General features: G+C 42.2%; 1 protein-coding gene across 2 annotated transcripts in view; it reads left to right on the top strand.

The window, feature by feature from the left end:
- Positions 1-920: 920 nt before the first annotated feature.
- prex1 (phosphatidylinositol-3,4,5-trisphosphate-dependent Rac exchange factor 1) overlaps positions 921-18,202 on the top strand; it is a 61,008-nt gene continuing 43,726 nt past the window's right edge. The window contains exons 1-3 of one of the 2 annotated variants that reach the window (XM_037245986.1): positions 921-1,366; positions 14,696-14,761; positions 14,943-15,065. In XM_037245986.1, coding sequence (XP_037101881.1) covers positions 1,223-1,366; positions 14,696-14,761; positions 14,943-15,065 — 333 coding nt within the window. In that variant the 5' untranslated portion in view covers positions 921-1,222. The remainder of the gene's footprint in view (positions 1,367-14,695; positions 14,762-14,942; positions 15,066-18,202) is intronic. The other variant, XM_037245987.1, reaches the window with a different exon arrangement.

Below are 18,202 nucleotides of genomic sequence, written 5' to 3'. Positions count from 1 at the left end.
GCCAGTCAAAAGAAATGGGCGCGGATATTTGTCAACTTGCCAACAGCTACGGGGTTCATTGTCAAAAAAAAGTTGCTGGACTTGACTATTTAGAGATGCTACTCAAACAACATGTATGCAACTACTATTTTATGGGATAATTTAAGCCGCCTTGCTGTAGACTGTTGCACACCAATAATGTCCTCGCATGCAGGTGTTTTTTTTTTGGTTATGCAATATTTTTGCCGCAACGCGGCGCCATCCTCTCAGATTTGCAAGTTGGCATGCAAAATCAATTTTGGGCGAATGCGTGTGCGATTTATCCTATCTTTTGTCCAATTATCCAATTTGGAACGAGCGCAGTACAAAAGAAAATTGCTTTTCCAGCGTGGTGTTGAAGTGGTCACTATGTTCCTTAAGTTTTGAGTTTTCTGCGCGCCCATTATAATGCATTTGGAGAAAAACGCAATTTTTCTTTTTTTCTTTCTTTGCACAGTTGATAGCGGGAATGTCTCTTAATAGCAGAAACGGCAATCGAGACCAAAATGAATGTGGACATCTCTGTATACATTAGACATTAGGAAATTCTTCAGTGACTGCTTATGGAAAGTACGATGTTAAACATCCATAAAATCCATTGGGGTGATCATTATTTGCACTTGTTTTAAATTGGGACGATTGTTCTTTTCGGACATGAAACATGTTAATCTTTTTTTATATTTATGTATCACAGGCATCTTCCAGCGTAAGCCACTTCTCGTCTATTATTTTTTTTTATTCATTTGATTTTGTTTTTAGTAGCGTGCATCTGTGTTAGTAGCGTTCACACACGCGCGCGTCCTCAGTCTAAATTATGTCCCCGATGTTTTTTTTCATTGCCGTGGGCCCCTGCGTGTGACTTGAGGGTGTCAACATAAAAGGAGAGTGGAGCCCCCCACTACCTCCGCCCGTGAGTAAAGCGGCCCCTCCTCTTCGCCCTCCTCGGGTGCCCGCTCTTCAGCTCTGAGCTGCTTGTGGTTCATACAAGCGGTCTTCTCCTCTTGTGCTGGTCGAAGTTCACGCGTGGTGCGCGGTGCTGCGAGCATCTCCGCCCGGGGGACCTTGTGGTGGATCTTTCAAGATGGACTGAGGGGCCACTGGCCGGCCAAGTGCGGATACTCGACGTGAGAAGACTACTTTTTTTTAATTTTTATTTCCAACCTCTTGTTGCGAGGCACCTTTTTGAGGGATAGACTCCCCCACCATGGAAGAGGAAGACGGGCATCTGGAGAACGCGGTCCACGCCGTCAAGGAATCGGACCGTCAGCAGCGACTCAGGCTGTGTGTCCTCAACGAAACGTTGAACACAGAACGGGATTATGTCCGGACTTTACTCTTCCTTCAATCGGTAATTTGACTTTACCTCTCACCCTCTTTTGTGTTCCTATTTACTATTGACTTTTCGCTCGATCTCCACGCCAAACTCCGACCACGAATCCTTTGATTTGTACGCGACTTCACTTGCGTAAAACTGTCACGCAAAGTGTCATGTACGTGCATGTCCTAAAAGAGTTAACCAACTTAATTAATTCGGCGCTACCAGTAACACAATTTAATGATGCATTTTATGTTAAGCGTCGCTTGATTTGCGTTGCATCAGGTGGTTTACTCTCTTAAAATACGAGGAATCTCAACGGGGTTTGGCGTGGACATCCACGGCGACAGTTTCTGCTACTTTTACCAACTCTTTTTCTTTTTCTATTTAACCTGTGCAGTACTTTTACATGTGCATACAACGTGACCTTTGCATAGGCTCATTTGACAGCTTCGTGTTACTGAGAAGTCACACATGAGTTTATCTCACAGACATCAGCACCTCCCTATTGTGTTTGATTGCTCAGGTTCAAAACAATCAGCGGTGTTGCAAGTAAATTGCTATTCATGAGCAATCAGCACCAAGACACCCACCTTTTCCCCTTCCAGACCAAGATAAGGAACCCATTCCAGCACTTTTTTTTTTCTACCATTGTGGCACTTTTCACAATGAATATGCACTTAGTCTTGCAAATTGTTCCTCACAGACGTCACTGTTGGCTTCCATCTGAACGTGCAACATTGGCTAACTTCCGAATCAGCAGCTTTTATCGTGTCAAATTGTGCATCTTTTTGTACTTTATCTCTCTGTGTCACAAAAACATCTAAGGCCAGCCTGGTTTTAATGTGGCTTAGCGCCGTTTTAAATGCAGCCTGTCAGCAGGCACGCTATTGTTTTACGCACATGCCAGTGGTTGTTGTCCAATTTCAACATTGGCAAGTGTTTGTCACACGCAGTTTCCTCTTTCTCTTCATTTCGGTCACATGCTCGTCTGCACTTCCCCACTTTTAAACAGGTCTTTTAATCCCACCCTGTTGTAGCGTGCTATGCTGTTCAGCTGAAACGCCAGGCGAACGCTGCACCACTGTGATGTGCATTCATCCCAATTATACACTCACAATATTTATTGAAAAAAAAAAAAAAAAAAAAACTCATCTCTATGGCGCCGCCACGTAACGGGCGGTCAGTGCTTATCTTGTGTTGCAAGATGGTTTGGGCAGCAGCAGCGGGTCTTGCTCTGCCCCCCTCCCCTTAGCAAACCCCCTTCCGGGAGCAGTGATAATGGCGCAGCCTCAAAGATTTATCAGAGATGTCAGTGGACATGTGAAAGCTGGCATCTCTCCCCATTAAAGTGGACTGTGGTCAATTCGAGCAGATTCTGTTCATCTTGTCTGGCCCTCATTTTTTGATGGATCAATCTGGATTCATAAACAATGAGTCAATATTCTTTCAGGGTAATACAATATAGAGGTGTCAAAATGAACCGATTAAATGAAAAATCGTTAATTGTGATAATTAGTATTTTAGACATTTTTAAAATTGAGACATTTGTTTAAATCGCCCAAATCTTCTGATGTCAGACTCTCAAAAGTGATGATTTTCCGATTTTTCTACTCTTTGGTGAAAATGGTTTATCTTTTGTGATTAGTCAAAATAAGACATTTGCAAACATCTGCTTTTATTTTGGAAACAGTGACCATCAATCATGTGTCAATCATTGCTCTTATCGTGTTCTCATATGTTCCAACTGTTGCGGTCAATGCATCATGATTGTCATGTTTTATTTAGGAAAATTTTTTAAATGAAAAACTGACCCGCTCCAACAGAACCATTCCAGTAGTCAGTCTCATGAAAGGAAATCACAATTTTCGTAAACCAGGCAGCACACTGCAGTGTCTCGAGCTCAACCTTTTAAGAACCAGCCAACGTCAGAGTGCCAAAATGTGGTATGGATGAGTTTGGCGCCCATCATAACTTAATATGAAACACATTCACATCAGATTCAGTTCTCTGTACATCATAGCCCAGACGATTGGCTTGGCCAAGGAGAAAATGTCGCACTTTACTCCCCCCCCCCCCCCCCTCCAGAAAAAAAGTCTTCCACCCGGAGCCCTCCTCTTCTGCTAATCTTTCACTTGCTCTCCATCCAGACCCCAGCTGAGCCTGCCTTCTTACCTCAGTGGGAGCAGAGGCTTTGTAACCACTTAGCTCACAGGGGTGTTGATAAGGGGAGAGAGGAGTGGGGGGGGCTCCGGCCGTGGGATCTCGGGACATATGGTTTCAGTAAAGATAGAGTAATTCAAGGTTCTCCCTTCTCTCCCCGTCTGTCCCTTTACAAACCTTGTTCTATCTAATCAATAGCCATCACAACACAAAGAACTACAGTTGGCATATCAAATATGCTGTTACGAGGCAAAAAAGGTATTTGTGTTGGGGTGCCTTTAGAGTCAAGAGGCTAAATACGTTTCAAGTAATGAGACAAATGAATGGTTATATGAAAACCCTTGGCAGCATTATTCTGATTAGTTGCATGAAGACAAGAGTTCACAACATTAAGAAAAACAAGTGTCAGGTCAAGGAAATTTTTTTGTGGTTTGAGGTCTGCTCGATGCCATTAATGAGTGAGCTGCTGGAGATTTCTGCTATCTCACATTCTCATTAGAGCTTTTCAAGCAAGCCTTGCAAATATTGAACATCACCTCTTGCGCTAATTAACACTGATTTATTTTTAACCTCCCTTTCTACTCTTACCGGAACTTCCGCCAGATCTATAGTTGTACAAGAAAGCCTCACAGTCAAAGTAACACAAAAAAAACCATGAGTAGGTGGCGCTGACGAGCTCATTTTGTGGGGGTTGGGAGTGTGAAAAGAAGGATTACAGGATTGGTTTTGTGTTTGTTTTTTCAGGTGTTATCATTGCACATCTGAATTTTCTACTCGAGTGAAAGCCGCTTTGTAAATAAGCCAGAATCAATTGCCGTGGCAGCTTTTTTATTAGGCAACAAATTCCCTTGTTAGCATCTGATCACTCCCTACTGCTGTAGATTAGTGGGGATTTTTTATGGAGCAGCTTTGTGTTGAATCCTGTACAGTACTAAAATGTAGGCCATCCATGGCTTGTGTTCCTCTATTTCACTCTTGGTGAGGGGATTTCCCTATAGAAGCATAACAATGCCGTTTGCTGCCGTAAAAGGCTGCAGGGTCGTTTTTGGGACATCCGGCCTCCTTTGTGACTTGTTTCCAGCCAAGACAAAATTACCGTAGGACGAAGACTGACTCTTTTATGGTCACATTTCACAATTTGACAGTCATTCCACATTAGTTGCTCCCTGCAAATCAATTAGTTATGGGAGTTTGGTGCCTTGCTCAAAGTGAGCCCTCACTATGCCAGTTGGGGGGACCCCAGTGCAGGGCCCACCGCTCATAAACTGACCATGTAAATGTTGGAAACAGAGGACATGCTGAAATGTTCAGTCTTGGCATGTGGCGAGTACACCTAAGCCAGTGGAACACGGTGCTAGAGTAGTGTTTTGCCAATTACTGGCCTGGCATGCATGTTTTGTTTTCTTTTTCTGGACCGTCAATAGTGAGCAATGTTGGGAAAGTGGTGATGGTCATGCCAGTGTCTCTTCTTTGACGCCTGCTCTCAGGAGCCAAAGAATAAGCGCCTATTGTTGATGCTTAAACCATTGCAAGTGAGTTTTCATGGCGTACACTGAGCCACTCTCCCCCCAGGGGTGACAGAGTTTCTCGCCTTATCTCTAACGCCTGTTCACGATAGACAACGGTTGTGGCCTCCTTTGAGGCTTCATCTTTACTACTTTGGGATTATTGGAAGGATCTGAAAATCCCGTCCTTCCTTTGGGCTGTGCACATGAGATTGTAAAAAGATGATGTTGTTCTGGCTTGTGAGCGTGTTTCTCTGCAGTGTTTTGTTGTAGTTGCAAGCAAAGAGGATGCAACACACTCACGCGTGCTCATACACAACAACATTGCGGCTGCAGAGAAGCCGTCATGCGGCAAGCCGTCTCGACTTCCGGTACAATCTTCAGCATGTCAACTTCTTTTTGTTTTCTCTGCTCTCGGTCATTTCATCCCTTCTCTCTCAGTGGCACACACAAGCATCAAGTTTCTTTAAAGGAGGGTGGTATAAATAGAACAACTCTCTTTTTGGCCTCCAACGCCAGTGGTTTCAGTTCAATGTAACCTCAGTCGAACTGAAGTCATAGCAGGGCACACGTCGTGTTTTGGAAGTTTTTTTTTTTTAACAGCAGGTAGAGCAGTTACGATGGAGGCCTGCTGAGGTTTTTGCGAGACTTTATTATTATAACCCGGCTTTAAACAGGCCATTTAGTCTCCACAGGCAGCGCGTCACTCCCATTTTAATCGAGCCATCAATTGTTGGTAGTGGCTGATGAAGCTCTGGTGAAGCAGAGGGAAGAGAGTGAAACAATTTGTTTCGATTGTTTTTGCCTGCGGTTAAGCGGAAACAAGCTAGCAAACATGCACATTTCTTTCTTAGAGTCGTTGAATGTAATTTATGATGAATAAATAGTGTTCTTAATATAACAGCACTTTGGTGGTAGCAAAATATCTTGAAACAAACATTTTGGTGAGGGGCTTGAAGGAATGGGGTGGAAATACAAAAAGTCCTGCAACAGCTCATTTTGGTTTGATCTCACTTTGCAAACAGAATTTTTTTTTTTGTGAAACATGCGGTTGGTTGATGGGTCAATTGAATTGTAGCACGGTCGACCACTTTGTTCCAGGACCCCGTACAGTTCACTCAACTTGTCGCTTGGTGTACCTTAGGGCAGGCACTTGAAGACTGGCGCTTTGCTCTCTGGCATATTTTTCACAGCAGTGTCACCATAGTGAAAAATGAAGGTGAATGGCAGTTGACTTTTTTTTTTTTTTTGTCACGTGTGGTAACGTGTTAGTAAGCCACGTTCTTCCAGGCACAAGACCGCGGTAGGAATTTAAGGAATTAAAAGTTAACAAGTCTAAACCACTGTAATACCCAGAGGCATAATGTCAAACGCCCCACCCTGAGCTCAGCGCACCTCCTCCTATCAAGAGCTGCTGCTACTGTGTGGTAATATTTGGAGCGGGGGGTGTCACATGGAATGTATTTTATGCATATTAAAAGGTCAGGAGTTCTTCAACCAATCCGTTAACAGTACCTGTCACATCTTATCATAGTGTCGTATGTATTTTTTTTAAGTGCAGTGTACGGTACATTTATTCATGCTTGGTAATGTTAGCACTGAGGCTTGCAGGGGCTTCACCAACTTAGGTAGCAGCCTTAAAATGTCTCTCAGATTTCTCAAGTACAACCAGATGTGTGCCTTCTCCGTCAGGTCAAAGGTCTTTTGCCCAAACGATAAATGTTGAACAGATTTCTGAAACTTTTAAAACCTGTCTAAGATTACCAAACGGTTGAATTCTTTGTTTAATCAGGGAAGGTCAGACTAAAAGTCACAGCCTGCTTGTGGTCTGTGCAAGCCATTAGATCACGTGACGTGCTAAAGAAAGCCACCACGTCTTTCTGCCCATGTGACTGGTAAAAAAAAAATCAATTTAAAGAAAAGAAAATGCAACTGCGACAGTAAGGGGGAGCTGTCACCATTGAATCATTTTAGAACCAATTATCCGATTGGCCCTTCCATTGAATAATCTAGTCATGTTTTGCTGCATTAGAAGCTTCATGGTGGCCTAAATCCAACATCTGGCAACTTTGACTTTACATGTCACATATATTGCACTCTGACGTCTCATCACTTGATGGTTTCTTAAGTTTGATGCAAAAAGATAGTTACAAATTCATATTTCTATTCTATAGTTGCAGATGTTTGAGTTACCGATATATTCTGCTTTTCCGATATATTCTGCTTTTGAGCGTTACTGTCCGATTGTCCGATTGAGAAAATATATTTCTTTCTATTTTTTAACCTTGTGTGCTTCGATAAATGATGACTCCACTCCGTCCCATAATGGTTCTTGACAGCTTCTTGGAGTGTGGATGCTGAAGAGCCTTTTGCATTTCCTCAGTATGATGACATTTTTATCAGCCAATATTACAGCATTAAAGGCTTTAGTCATCAGAGATTTTAGTGATGATTCGGTTCTTGGCTGCTGACCAGAAGCATTGTCTGTTTTCACCGTGGATGGCTTTATAGTGACATTCCAAATGAGCTACACGTATTTTTCTCCAGAATCCATTGAGAAATTAGAACAAACAGTAGTCAGGGAGTGGCTGCTCCCACATGTGAAGATGAGACTGAATATAGGTGAGTTTGTGGATTCTGGGCTTGGAAAAAAAAATTTTTTTTCATTACAATCCACCGCTGTGCTCTTTCTCATACCATTCTTTTTAGTTTGTGATAATGATGCTAATGGATCATCTTTGGCTTGAGATACCCATTTACCTATTGAGTTGTTTCTATGGCATTAGAACCCCCATCACTAAAAAGGCCTGCTCTGCCACAAACACGGAGGACGTGCTTTATCCAACAGATTATATTTTAACCTTGAAAACCAAATACAATCCGTTATTTGTACTCCCCCATAGGTCCATTGCAGGTGAAAATCTGGTGACTTGCACTACATCACACACACACCAATGTCCAGATGGCCTCCTCAATCTAGTCCGTGATATGTTATCATTACATGTCATCCACTTCTAGTAAAAATCCCTGGGGAAAGGAGGAACCCGAGTGTCATGACTTTAACAAATGACGCACCCAATTACTTAAGTGAACATTAACCGGATGAACAATCGGTAATAAAGTCCGATAGAGTCCCTGAGATGAACATCGGTTGCCACTTCAAGTCCAGACGTGGTTACATATTTATCATCATGCCAATCCGTTCATGAATGTGCACAGGAAAGCTTTGCTCCGTTGCTATTTCTTTCCCTTGTGAGCTACTGAAAGAACCCTGAAGTGCTTCAAAGTGAAAGTGAATAAGGGCCGAGGGTAGTAACTGGACAGCATTCAAAGAAGACGTCTTTGTTTTTTAGCGACTGGATGTGCCAAAACAGCTTTCTCTTGGAAAACAGCGAGGGATTGGTCGGAGCGTTGTGGGAGTTTTCTGGGCGTGTGAGAGGCGAGCTGTGAATTAAGGCCTCAGGGAGAAAGAAGTCTACTGAGGTTCGCTAGAGTCCTTCATTGTGCCAGCGCCACGGGCCATTCTCAAACTCTGCAGCACTTTGCCCTCTCAAGAGGGAATTTCTACATTTATTTATTCAATTTCATGCCATGTCGACCTCAAAATGGCCCCAAGGCCTCTCCCAAACTGCCCTGTGCCCCTCCTCTTTGTGGCTGGCTACCCCATTAATGGATGCATTCTTTTACAGCTTGCTGTTTTCTGGTGGATGGGAGGGGCTTTTTTTTTTAGCCTGGTGAGCAGACAACTTGCATTTAAAAATCCTTAATATGCGGTTGGCTTGCGCCCTTCTCCCTGTAGGCGTGACAACTAATAGCATTTAAAAGGGATTCAGATAGCAAAGTGCTTGACCACTACATTAATTCAAATTGAAAAGGAAAAGTTTTCGCAAAGCCCTGATTGGTTGATTGCCTAGCAGGCTGTCCATACTTTCTTTGCATACGTTATGCATTATTTTGCTAAACAAAGTTGAACAAGATGTTTTAAAAGAAGAAAACAGATCATCTTCTCTTCAATCCCTTTTGAACTTTTGTAGAAGGCCCGAATTCAAGTTCTGACCCCTTTATTTATTTCCATCATTTGGGACATACTGGCACGATGGGGAGCACCTGGAAAGCAGCTGAATGCTTTGCTCAATGATATCTCACTCTTAATCTTGATCAAATGTTGTACTTTAGACTAACAAGAATAGGTTGATTGATTGATGGTACATTTGGACACAACAATAACAAAATGTTTAACTTCAAACAAATGAATGAGTATTGTTATCATTTTAAATATCGGTCGTTTACTGTCCTGACATGGCAGACGTGAGGGCAGCAGGCTTCTTTACTCACCACCCACTGGAGCGAACACAAGGCCACACCAGCATATGGTCCATCTGGCTCTTCACACCTTCCTGTCTAGCTCTTTGTTGCTGCCGATTAACAGCAGCAGTTAGGGGACCCTCCAACACGTATCTGGCCCTTTGACTGAAGGTCAATCCATCCATGCTGGATGGATTGGACATGACACCAAGCACAGTTGGCTGCAATAAAGAGTGTTTGCAATGTGTGTCAGGTGGCGATGATGATGGATACTGGCTCATATCAAGATGTTAGGTCAGATGAATGACCTCTAAGTTTGAAAGGAGTCGGTTGCAGGATAGTAGTTGATCTCTAATTTGTTTTCGTTGCAGAACATTTTCGCTCGCATGACGAATGGAGAAGGTGTTAATGTCTCTTTTTGAAAGCCAGCGCAAACCAGAATGCTACCATTATTTTATTAATTGATGGATTAATAAATCCATTTGGTTCAAAACATATTCCATAATGAGATCCCTACAGTAGTGTCTGTGTTTGGAATTTGGGATTGCGCATTGGTCTCGGAAGAAAATGTTAAATGTTGTGCTGTATGTAAATCCCAGAGAGGATCCCAATTCCTTATTTTTGTCTTAAATTGAGAAAGAGTGTGAAAGCCTGAAATAACTGCTGGATGCATTACTTTTGTCAGGCTGATTGTCACAAATGGAGCGCCACATAAACGTTCACACTTGACTTGAGATTCAGTGGCATTAGTAGTTAAACACGTCCTTCCTTTTTTCACAAAGGCCACACTTCCTGCCCTGAAAAAACATCTGCTGCAAGAAGCACTGCCTCCTTGTGCAGACTGTTTATTTTTCTGCCCCGACTCCTTGTGCCACTTGTCTATCTGCTTGAGTAGAATGGTTATTTGTATGGGTCTGAAAAAGCGCTTGTTTTGTTCTCCTTCCCCTTCTTCCTGTTTGTGGGCCACACGGAAACACACTTGCAGAGGTGTGCCTATGCACTTGTGCTGCACTTTGAGTTCTTTTGCATCTCTTTTGAACTTTCATTTGCTGCATTAGAAACAGCAGGATGGAATGCAAGGCGCATTATTGTTTTTATAGAGACAGAATTTCACATGTTGTGCTTCTGTTGTGTGCGTGTACCTCATGTTGTATACTGGCGCAATAAAGTGGACGGTGACACAGCAGTGGGCAGTTTCACAACGTCTGTTCACGAGAGGTACATACAACAACATGAAGCTATGATGAAAGTGCATCTAATGATGAGGGGTATGCTCAAAACGAGTGACATACTTCTGTAAATACACGCGATGCTTCTCATCAACCGGTGCTTGCTTTTTTTCATATCTCTACATGATCATCTTATGACCGCAGTAGTTCTTGTTTTAAGTTTGAGAATACTTTTGGTCAACCGTTTCTAGTTCAGAGGAAATGGTGCAGAGTTAGAATTCTAGCAAAAAAAAGTTACTGCATGTCATACAAAGTGTGCAAGTACCACATAAATGGTGAAGTGGTAAGCATGAAAATGCGATCGCAGTTTGCACAGCTTCCCCTTTACTGTTAAAATGTTGAATTATTCTCTCGTTACCTTTGGTTTCAGTACCAGTTCTTTAAAAATGGCGATTTAAAATCATTGCAACGTTGACTTTCATAGTCCCATTTTGCAAAGTTTTTTTACTTTGGTTGATATTTTATTGCATGAACAATTCCCGTTTTGAGTTATTTGGGGACTTAAGTGTTTCAAATGTAGCCCACTTGTACCTTGGCAGCCTTATAGTAGGCTTGTTATTTAGCTCCGATGGGATTGCATCACCAGCAGTTTACCTTTACAGCCTGCCGCCCTTCTGGCAGGAGGCCGTCATCTGTAACGTCTCTCTTGAGTCCTTGCTGGCAGTTCACAAGATGAATTTGTGTCCCATCTGAGCAGCTATTGTTAACACACTGATGGATGTCGCTACTTTTTTTACCCGACGTTCGTAGTCTGCAAGCAGTCAAATACGGAAAACGCAAAAATAGAAGCCAAGCCAAGAACCATATTTGCCAATATTGTACATGAATTGTCATCTCCATCAAAAATAACAATTATCGTCAGATAATTTCGCAGGTTAATTCTCCAAATATCCAAAATGTTGTGCATTTTTGTTATTAAGCAATAGTGTATTTTTTAGCACAACTCTCAAGCTATAATTTCAGTTTTCTGAAAAGCTAATTTAAATGGATTGTATAGTTTCAAAATTGAAAGTTAATATAATTTGAATCAGATCGGTACTTTATGATAATTATAGATGAATCGACTGAATTGTTGCCTGTGTCTTGAATGTGGAATGTGCGCATTCACTCTACTTCTGGTTCTGTTGATTCAATGTCACTCAGTGTGAGGTCCAAGAAAAAAAATAAACAAGTGCCACATCCACACACACCTACGGGCTTATAACGTTGAGAGAATGTAAGCAATGCTGTCTTTATCTTAAATTGTCCCCATAGTGTTCAACCTTAGAAATACGGAAACATCTAAGCAAACTAGAACTGTGGTGGTTTTGCATAACCATCGACTGAAGATGAGAGCTTAATTGTCTTTTCCAATCGGAAGAGCGTCCAGTAGCCCACCACAGTTATCTGATGTCCGAAAAAAAGCAAAGGTCATCAGAGATGGCGATAGGAGAGAGTAAACAAGGACCATCGGCTGCATCCTTTTGTATCTCAGTATGCCGATTAAGAAGTAATGAGCTCAACAACTGCGTCCAGAAGGGAGAATCGAGTTAGTGTTTGCTTTGCATGACTCCAGGAGCAAGCGGCCTTGCATAAGGGGTAGCATTTTCAATATCCAGCTCATTGTCATAATGGCCAGTACACAAAGTGCTTGGCGGTATTGTGTTCTTGGAGCAAATGATGTGAAACTTGTGTTGATGGTTGTCATATGTCCCCTTTTAGTCGCACTGTAACCTACAAAATGCAATACCTGAGTTCCCGTATACAAAACGGGCAGTATTTCTGTTGTTTTGAGTTTATGGCGATACCTCATTGGTGCTTCAACTTAAGAGGTACCTAATTCTTTGATCCACACTTGTATCTCAAAGCAAGCCTCCACTGGCGTCACTTCAAACGCATCCCTCACGCAAGGAATGTATTTCTACTTAGTTTTTTTTTGGACGTTCCAGTCCACTTGTATTGGTGCCAAGTGGGGCAGTGATCTGTCAAAAATCTGCTGATAGACATTACTGTAACCTACACCACCAACAGCGTGTTTGACATACTTAGATTTGTTCAGTCCTGGCAACGGTCATTTTGTTTTGGCCTGTTTTTGATTGCCATCGTACTCTCAAATGATTTCAATCAAGATGATCAAAGTATTGATTTCTGACACGTCACTTGGCAAATGTTTAGTACGTGCGTGCACACCCTGCTCTGTCTACTGATGTCAGAGTCTGAGACAGAATTTGTGGCTGGAGAAAGCCAGAATCCGCTCTCCAAACAAACCTGTGTGCTTTGTAATGGAACACTGACAACAGCCAACACAATCCTGGGTGAGGATGGCCAATAGATGGAGAACTCGACTGAAAGGGACTCTTTGTTGCTCTGGCCCACCGTCCTCCCGACTATAACCCATCGTGTCACCACATCTGTGAAGCACATTTTTTGTAGGATATTTTTAGTTTTTAAACTCACTTTATCTTGCAGCATTATCACTTCCCCCTATTTTATTTGTTCATCTTTTGCCCTGCTAAAGATAATCATCATCAGCCACTGGGCACTCTCTCACTTGATTGAACCCTTCAGTGTGGACTTGTGATAAATTGCCATATGGGGGAAAAAATAATTAGTGCACGCCTCAAGTACTGTAGGTTCCACTCCAAAATAACAGCCAGTAACCCAACTACAGTTTCTCTGTTTTTAATTAGAGAGGTGGCACCTCACTGTCTTTGCATTTTATTCTGGTCTCCTCAGAAATGATAATTTCTTCAAGCTTGTGAGCAAATGTGTGATTATAAGTGTTAGCCGTCTTTTTTTTCAAGGGGGTGCTACTGTAAGTAACACTTGGTGTTGACTTGGAGTTTATTTTTATAGCGCATAAAGTGTTTTATTGGATCTGACTTGAACTTGAAGCTGCAGTATGTTGTAATTTTAATTTGAATTTTTATTTACCTTACATAGCAGCAAGTAAATTCACACTTCAGAACAGCTACATGGGGCAACCCAGTGGCAAGGAATTTCTTTTTATTACCTTAAATCTAGTGGTTTTACTCTCTTCCGCAGTCGGACAGTGGCGCTAGGTGTGGAGATTTCACAAGACTCAGAGTCTCCGTCTCCGCTCTTTGCATAACCGTTTGCTAAATTCAATGCCGTCACAACAGAATTGCAAGGCCAGGCTCTGGCCCTTAGCAACACTCATAAAGTGCAACACCATTCATTACATCGACAGGAAGAGGAAGGAAGATGGGGTAGGAGGGGCGGGGGGAGATTTTGATTCTGTGGTTTTGGAATGGACGTCTCCACTTTATCCTTCTTATTTTTGAGCCGATGGTTGTCTGGAGCGTAGGTCGAAAGTCAGACGGATAGAGGTGGTTTAAGACTGTCAGATAAGGCATAATGGCCAGAAGAATGGGGAAGCGATGGCCAAAGAAAGATTCACATCCCTCTTTTTTTTACTGGCTTAGTTCTCAAGTGCACGATGACACAACCTCACGTCAAGTGATTCTGTTTCATTCGTAAAATTCAAAGCAGAGCTCGACAGTGAAACAGTCATTTTGGTTCCTGTTTTCAACATTACCTTTCAGGTGCATTAACTCACTGTATCAAATATGTGTAACTAACAAAAAGCAGTGCTTCTATGTTGCAATAAAGTTTTGGTTTGGATCAAACAGCTAAATACTGATCCGGTTGTGTTTCCATGGCAGGACGGCACTAAACATGACCTCATAGTGGCGCGACACTGTGTATCCCACCAACGAATTAAACACAGAAGTGGTGCATAAGACAGCACAGTTCAGACTTTAGTTGGACAGAAGAGAAAATATTCTCCCCACTGCGGCCAACAGCCACACACTGAGAAGGAAATACAGAAGACTCTTGTTCCCTAACCCTTTTTATTTATTAGTGTCTTGCTTTGACTGGTGCTGGTTCAAATTGCAACCCCCCCCCTCCCGTTACTGTTTGTGAACCAATTATTGTTGTATATTTAGTGTTGAGTGTTTAAAAACACAATGTCACACAAGAGGGATTGCTGTACTCGCCAACCTAATTCCAGTTACTTGTTTGATCATTGTTTTCCAAAGTAAAAGCAGATGTTTACAAATGTCTTATTTTGATGAAACAAAGACTTTCGGGAATCAGAGAACGATTATGTTTTGTCCAACATACTTAACGTATTGTATTTTTCTTTCCCTTTCCAGGCATTTTTGCACAGAATCAGACAAACTGCAGATGACCAGCAATGTCTCTCACCTGAACATGTCAAGGTAAGACTGACTTTTTTTCCCTCAAACAACAATCTGGATTTCCTTCCACACGGAATTGATTTTTCCCGTTGTACCCTTCTACCCTTCATCCTGATCCATCTGTCGGCCACTTCCTTCCTCGCTCCTTTCCTTTTCCTCTATCTCTCTATCCCCTCCCTTTAAATCATCCCACTGTTTATAGATTCTGTTTTCCAACATTGAGGACATCCTGGAATTGCACAAAGAGGTGCTGTCCTCTGTGGAGGCCATCCTGCACCCTGAACCCCAGCCCCATCATGCACTGGGACATGTGTTTCTCCAGTTTGTAAGTCCAACAGAACACAAACACACAAACAGCAACTACATGGGCAGGCAAAACATGCACACTTCTAACCACAGATGTATGGAAAATAGCCCGAATTCTAACTTTGCCTCTAGCACCCCCACTCCCCTATTCACTGAGACATACGCGCCACCCGCCTCTCCTCCCTCCCCACATCCTCCCTTACTAAATGTCACTCTCTTATTTAGTCACTCAGCATATTTACTACATGCAACCATCCTAACATAAATTACTCCAGAGGGAAAACTATTGTATGTCTTCCTCTCTAGCGTCAGGATCTGTTTGGTTGGTCACTATTGCGTTTTTTTCTGTCATCATTGTACTTGGGCATCTTCAGATGGAGCTTTAGACATGTTACTACTTTTTGGGATTCAACAGCAAACTGGGCTAGTAGATAAATCCATTCATTCACATCACGTAAAGACTAACAGTTACTAAAAAGCAAAATTATGCAAAGTGGTGGTTAATGCTGAGTCTGCATAGTTTGTGGTCAGTAGTAGCGAATGAAAAGGGGATTTTTTTGGGTCCTCACTTTAAAGTCAAATACCCTGAATGAATATCAGAAGAACTGTCTGCGCTGACTTTAACCACAATGTAAAAACATGCTGCGAATGTTACTCATATTGAACTGCACTGGCTATATTTTCTATGGAAAATATCGTTTTCGAAATTACTTTTATTTATACCGGTTTAATATAGCACCGTTCGATTTGTGTCATCAACCTTTGAGATTACTTATAATGTATTTGGAGCGTCTCCTCGGCGCTTGGTAAACATTCCACCCATCCATCCTGCTGCCTCCACCCCACCCAGCACTTCCACCGCTACCACCGCTCCCCTCTGTTTGAACTCGTATGGCCTCTGGGGACAAACAAAGAAGAGTCTGTGTCCTGTGAGGAAGAGCTGCTGTGTCAGTCTGCGAGGGGACAATGCCTTTCTGCTGGTCGATCGCACTCCATCTCCAGCTCGTGCTGCCTCACTTTGTCTTGCTTTAACCAACTATTTTCAAGTCAACTTTCACTGAGGCCGTTGAGTGTTACAGCTGGGTACTGTGCCACAGTCTGTTGCAGTGATGCTGGAACTTTAAACCACATCTTTAAACAAATTTGCTCCACCGCAATTTGGGTGATTAACTAATCAAAGAAACTAAAAGCAAAACGTCGTTAAATTCTCATCGACATCACAATGCTCAATATTTTTGTCGAAGCACATTTTGCTTCACCCTCACTTAATAGGAAGTGCTACATTGACGCACGAGTGAGAAGTGTTGTGAATTCTTTTCTCATTTTGACATTTTGGTCCTGTAATGATATCGCTCAGCTTTTACATCTGTTCTGGTAATAATATTGACAAACCTATCTATAGTCATACGTATGTCCCAAACAACTCTGTAATTGCATGCTGCATGAAATGACTTGTGTCTGTTGATGACGCCTTCAATTGGCTCATCAGATGAGACCTTCACACATGTGCCCGAGACGTCAAAGCCGTTCCGTCTGTCAGGGTGGAAAATTGATTACGGGAGTCTTTTTCCATTACTGCGTGGTCAGACTGGGCCACAGAAAGGTCAGACTGTGGAGGTGCAAGCAGGAGGTGCTTGGATTTGGAACTGGAATTTAACTGGAAAACAACTGAATATGATGGGAAAGATGGTTGACTGAAGGCAGTATTTACCAAAACTGATTTTTTTAGAGATCGTGAGTCAAAGCAGTAAATCAAAACCATGAAATGTCATTATCCATTTAGTAATTATTTGCATAAAATAGTCCGTTTCCAATGTAACATTCCACCATGTCTACAAAAACATTTGCAGACGTTCCTTTAATTCCAACTGACTGTCATGTTGTGTCAGCAGTCAAACAGTCTAAAATTCCAATACAGATGTTATGACCATTTCATGAAACTGTTCCCTTAAAATTTTACTGCAAGTGTAAATATTGTTCCAAAGCCAATCCCCACACGGGCTGAGAAAGTATCCAATTTAAATCCCATAACAAAATGTAACTTGATTTCACGAGAATTATCTGGAAAGCTAAAACCCATTTCTCATCTTTTGGTACTATTTATAAGCAGATTTTCAAACGTCATCATAATTTCAACTCAGGTCCTGTATAAATAAGAATAAACAAGTATAACTTATTTTAAAAAAGCTTTAAAATGCCCACTGTTTTATTCAGCAACATGAATTGTGACACAACCTGGCAACGCTCTCCCAAAATAATAATACGTTTGTATGAAATGTAGCTAGTGTGAAAAGGCTAAAATTTTCACATCATGTTTCTGCTGACGTGTGGCGCAGTATTTATGTGTTGTGCTTTGCAGGTACTGCGCTTCCCCCTTTGTAGCTGCATATCAATTACACTCCCCTTTTGCAGCTCGCGACCTTCGTCACCTTCAGCACTGATAGCTTTCAGCCAATTGGTCGCCCCCGTCTGGCACCCTCCGGTCGTAGCCCTTGACCCCAGGCTGAGTTCAACACCATGACTGGGATTTGATTAACCTCCCACATTGTTCCATAAGACCGGCTGCCAATCAAGGCTGATCATTAATATTCAAAGACAAAGCGTTTCATCCTTGAAGCGTCTTTATCGGCACGGTTATTGTTACTTCAGGTTCGTTTTTTTTAGCCGCACCAAAAACTAGCTTTTGGAGTCAAGAAATCAGAGTTGAAGACTCTGCCCGTAGGGTAATCCCGCCTCTCCAAAGTCCAAAAAGTAATTGCATGTTGGACACGAAATCTGAGGCGTCAATATTTGCTCAATCTGGGCGTCTCTTCTGCGAGTCCTCCAACACTCACGTCATTATACGTTCTTAACTACAGCCATTATGCTTTCACTTCTCAGAGCGTGACACAAACTTCTCGTTTTGCTTTAGGAAAAACATTCCAGTGAAGAAGAATTTAAATAAAGCTTTACGTTTATCAAAGACTTGGGGAGCTATTCTGAGCACAAGTGGTGTCTTTCACCATCGTTCAGCATAGTCAATTGAAAGGCACTACTTGCGGCGACTGTTTGTTGACGTCCAAGGACAGAAAATCCTTCAGGTCGCTTTAGTCTTAAGCATACTTAGCTGCAAAGGCACTGATCCAAGAAAAGGTTTCTCTGCTGATTATGATTGAG

This window comes from Syngnathus acus, chromosome 2 (assembly GCF_901709675.1).
Source record: "Syngnathus acus chromosome 2, fSynAcu1.2, whole genome shotgun sequence".
NCBI lineage: Eukaryota > Metazoa > Chordata > Actinopteri > Syngnathiformes > Syngnathidae > Syngnathus > Syngnathus acus.
This window is presented reverse-complemented; position numbering and strand designations above follow the sequence as displayed.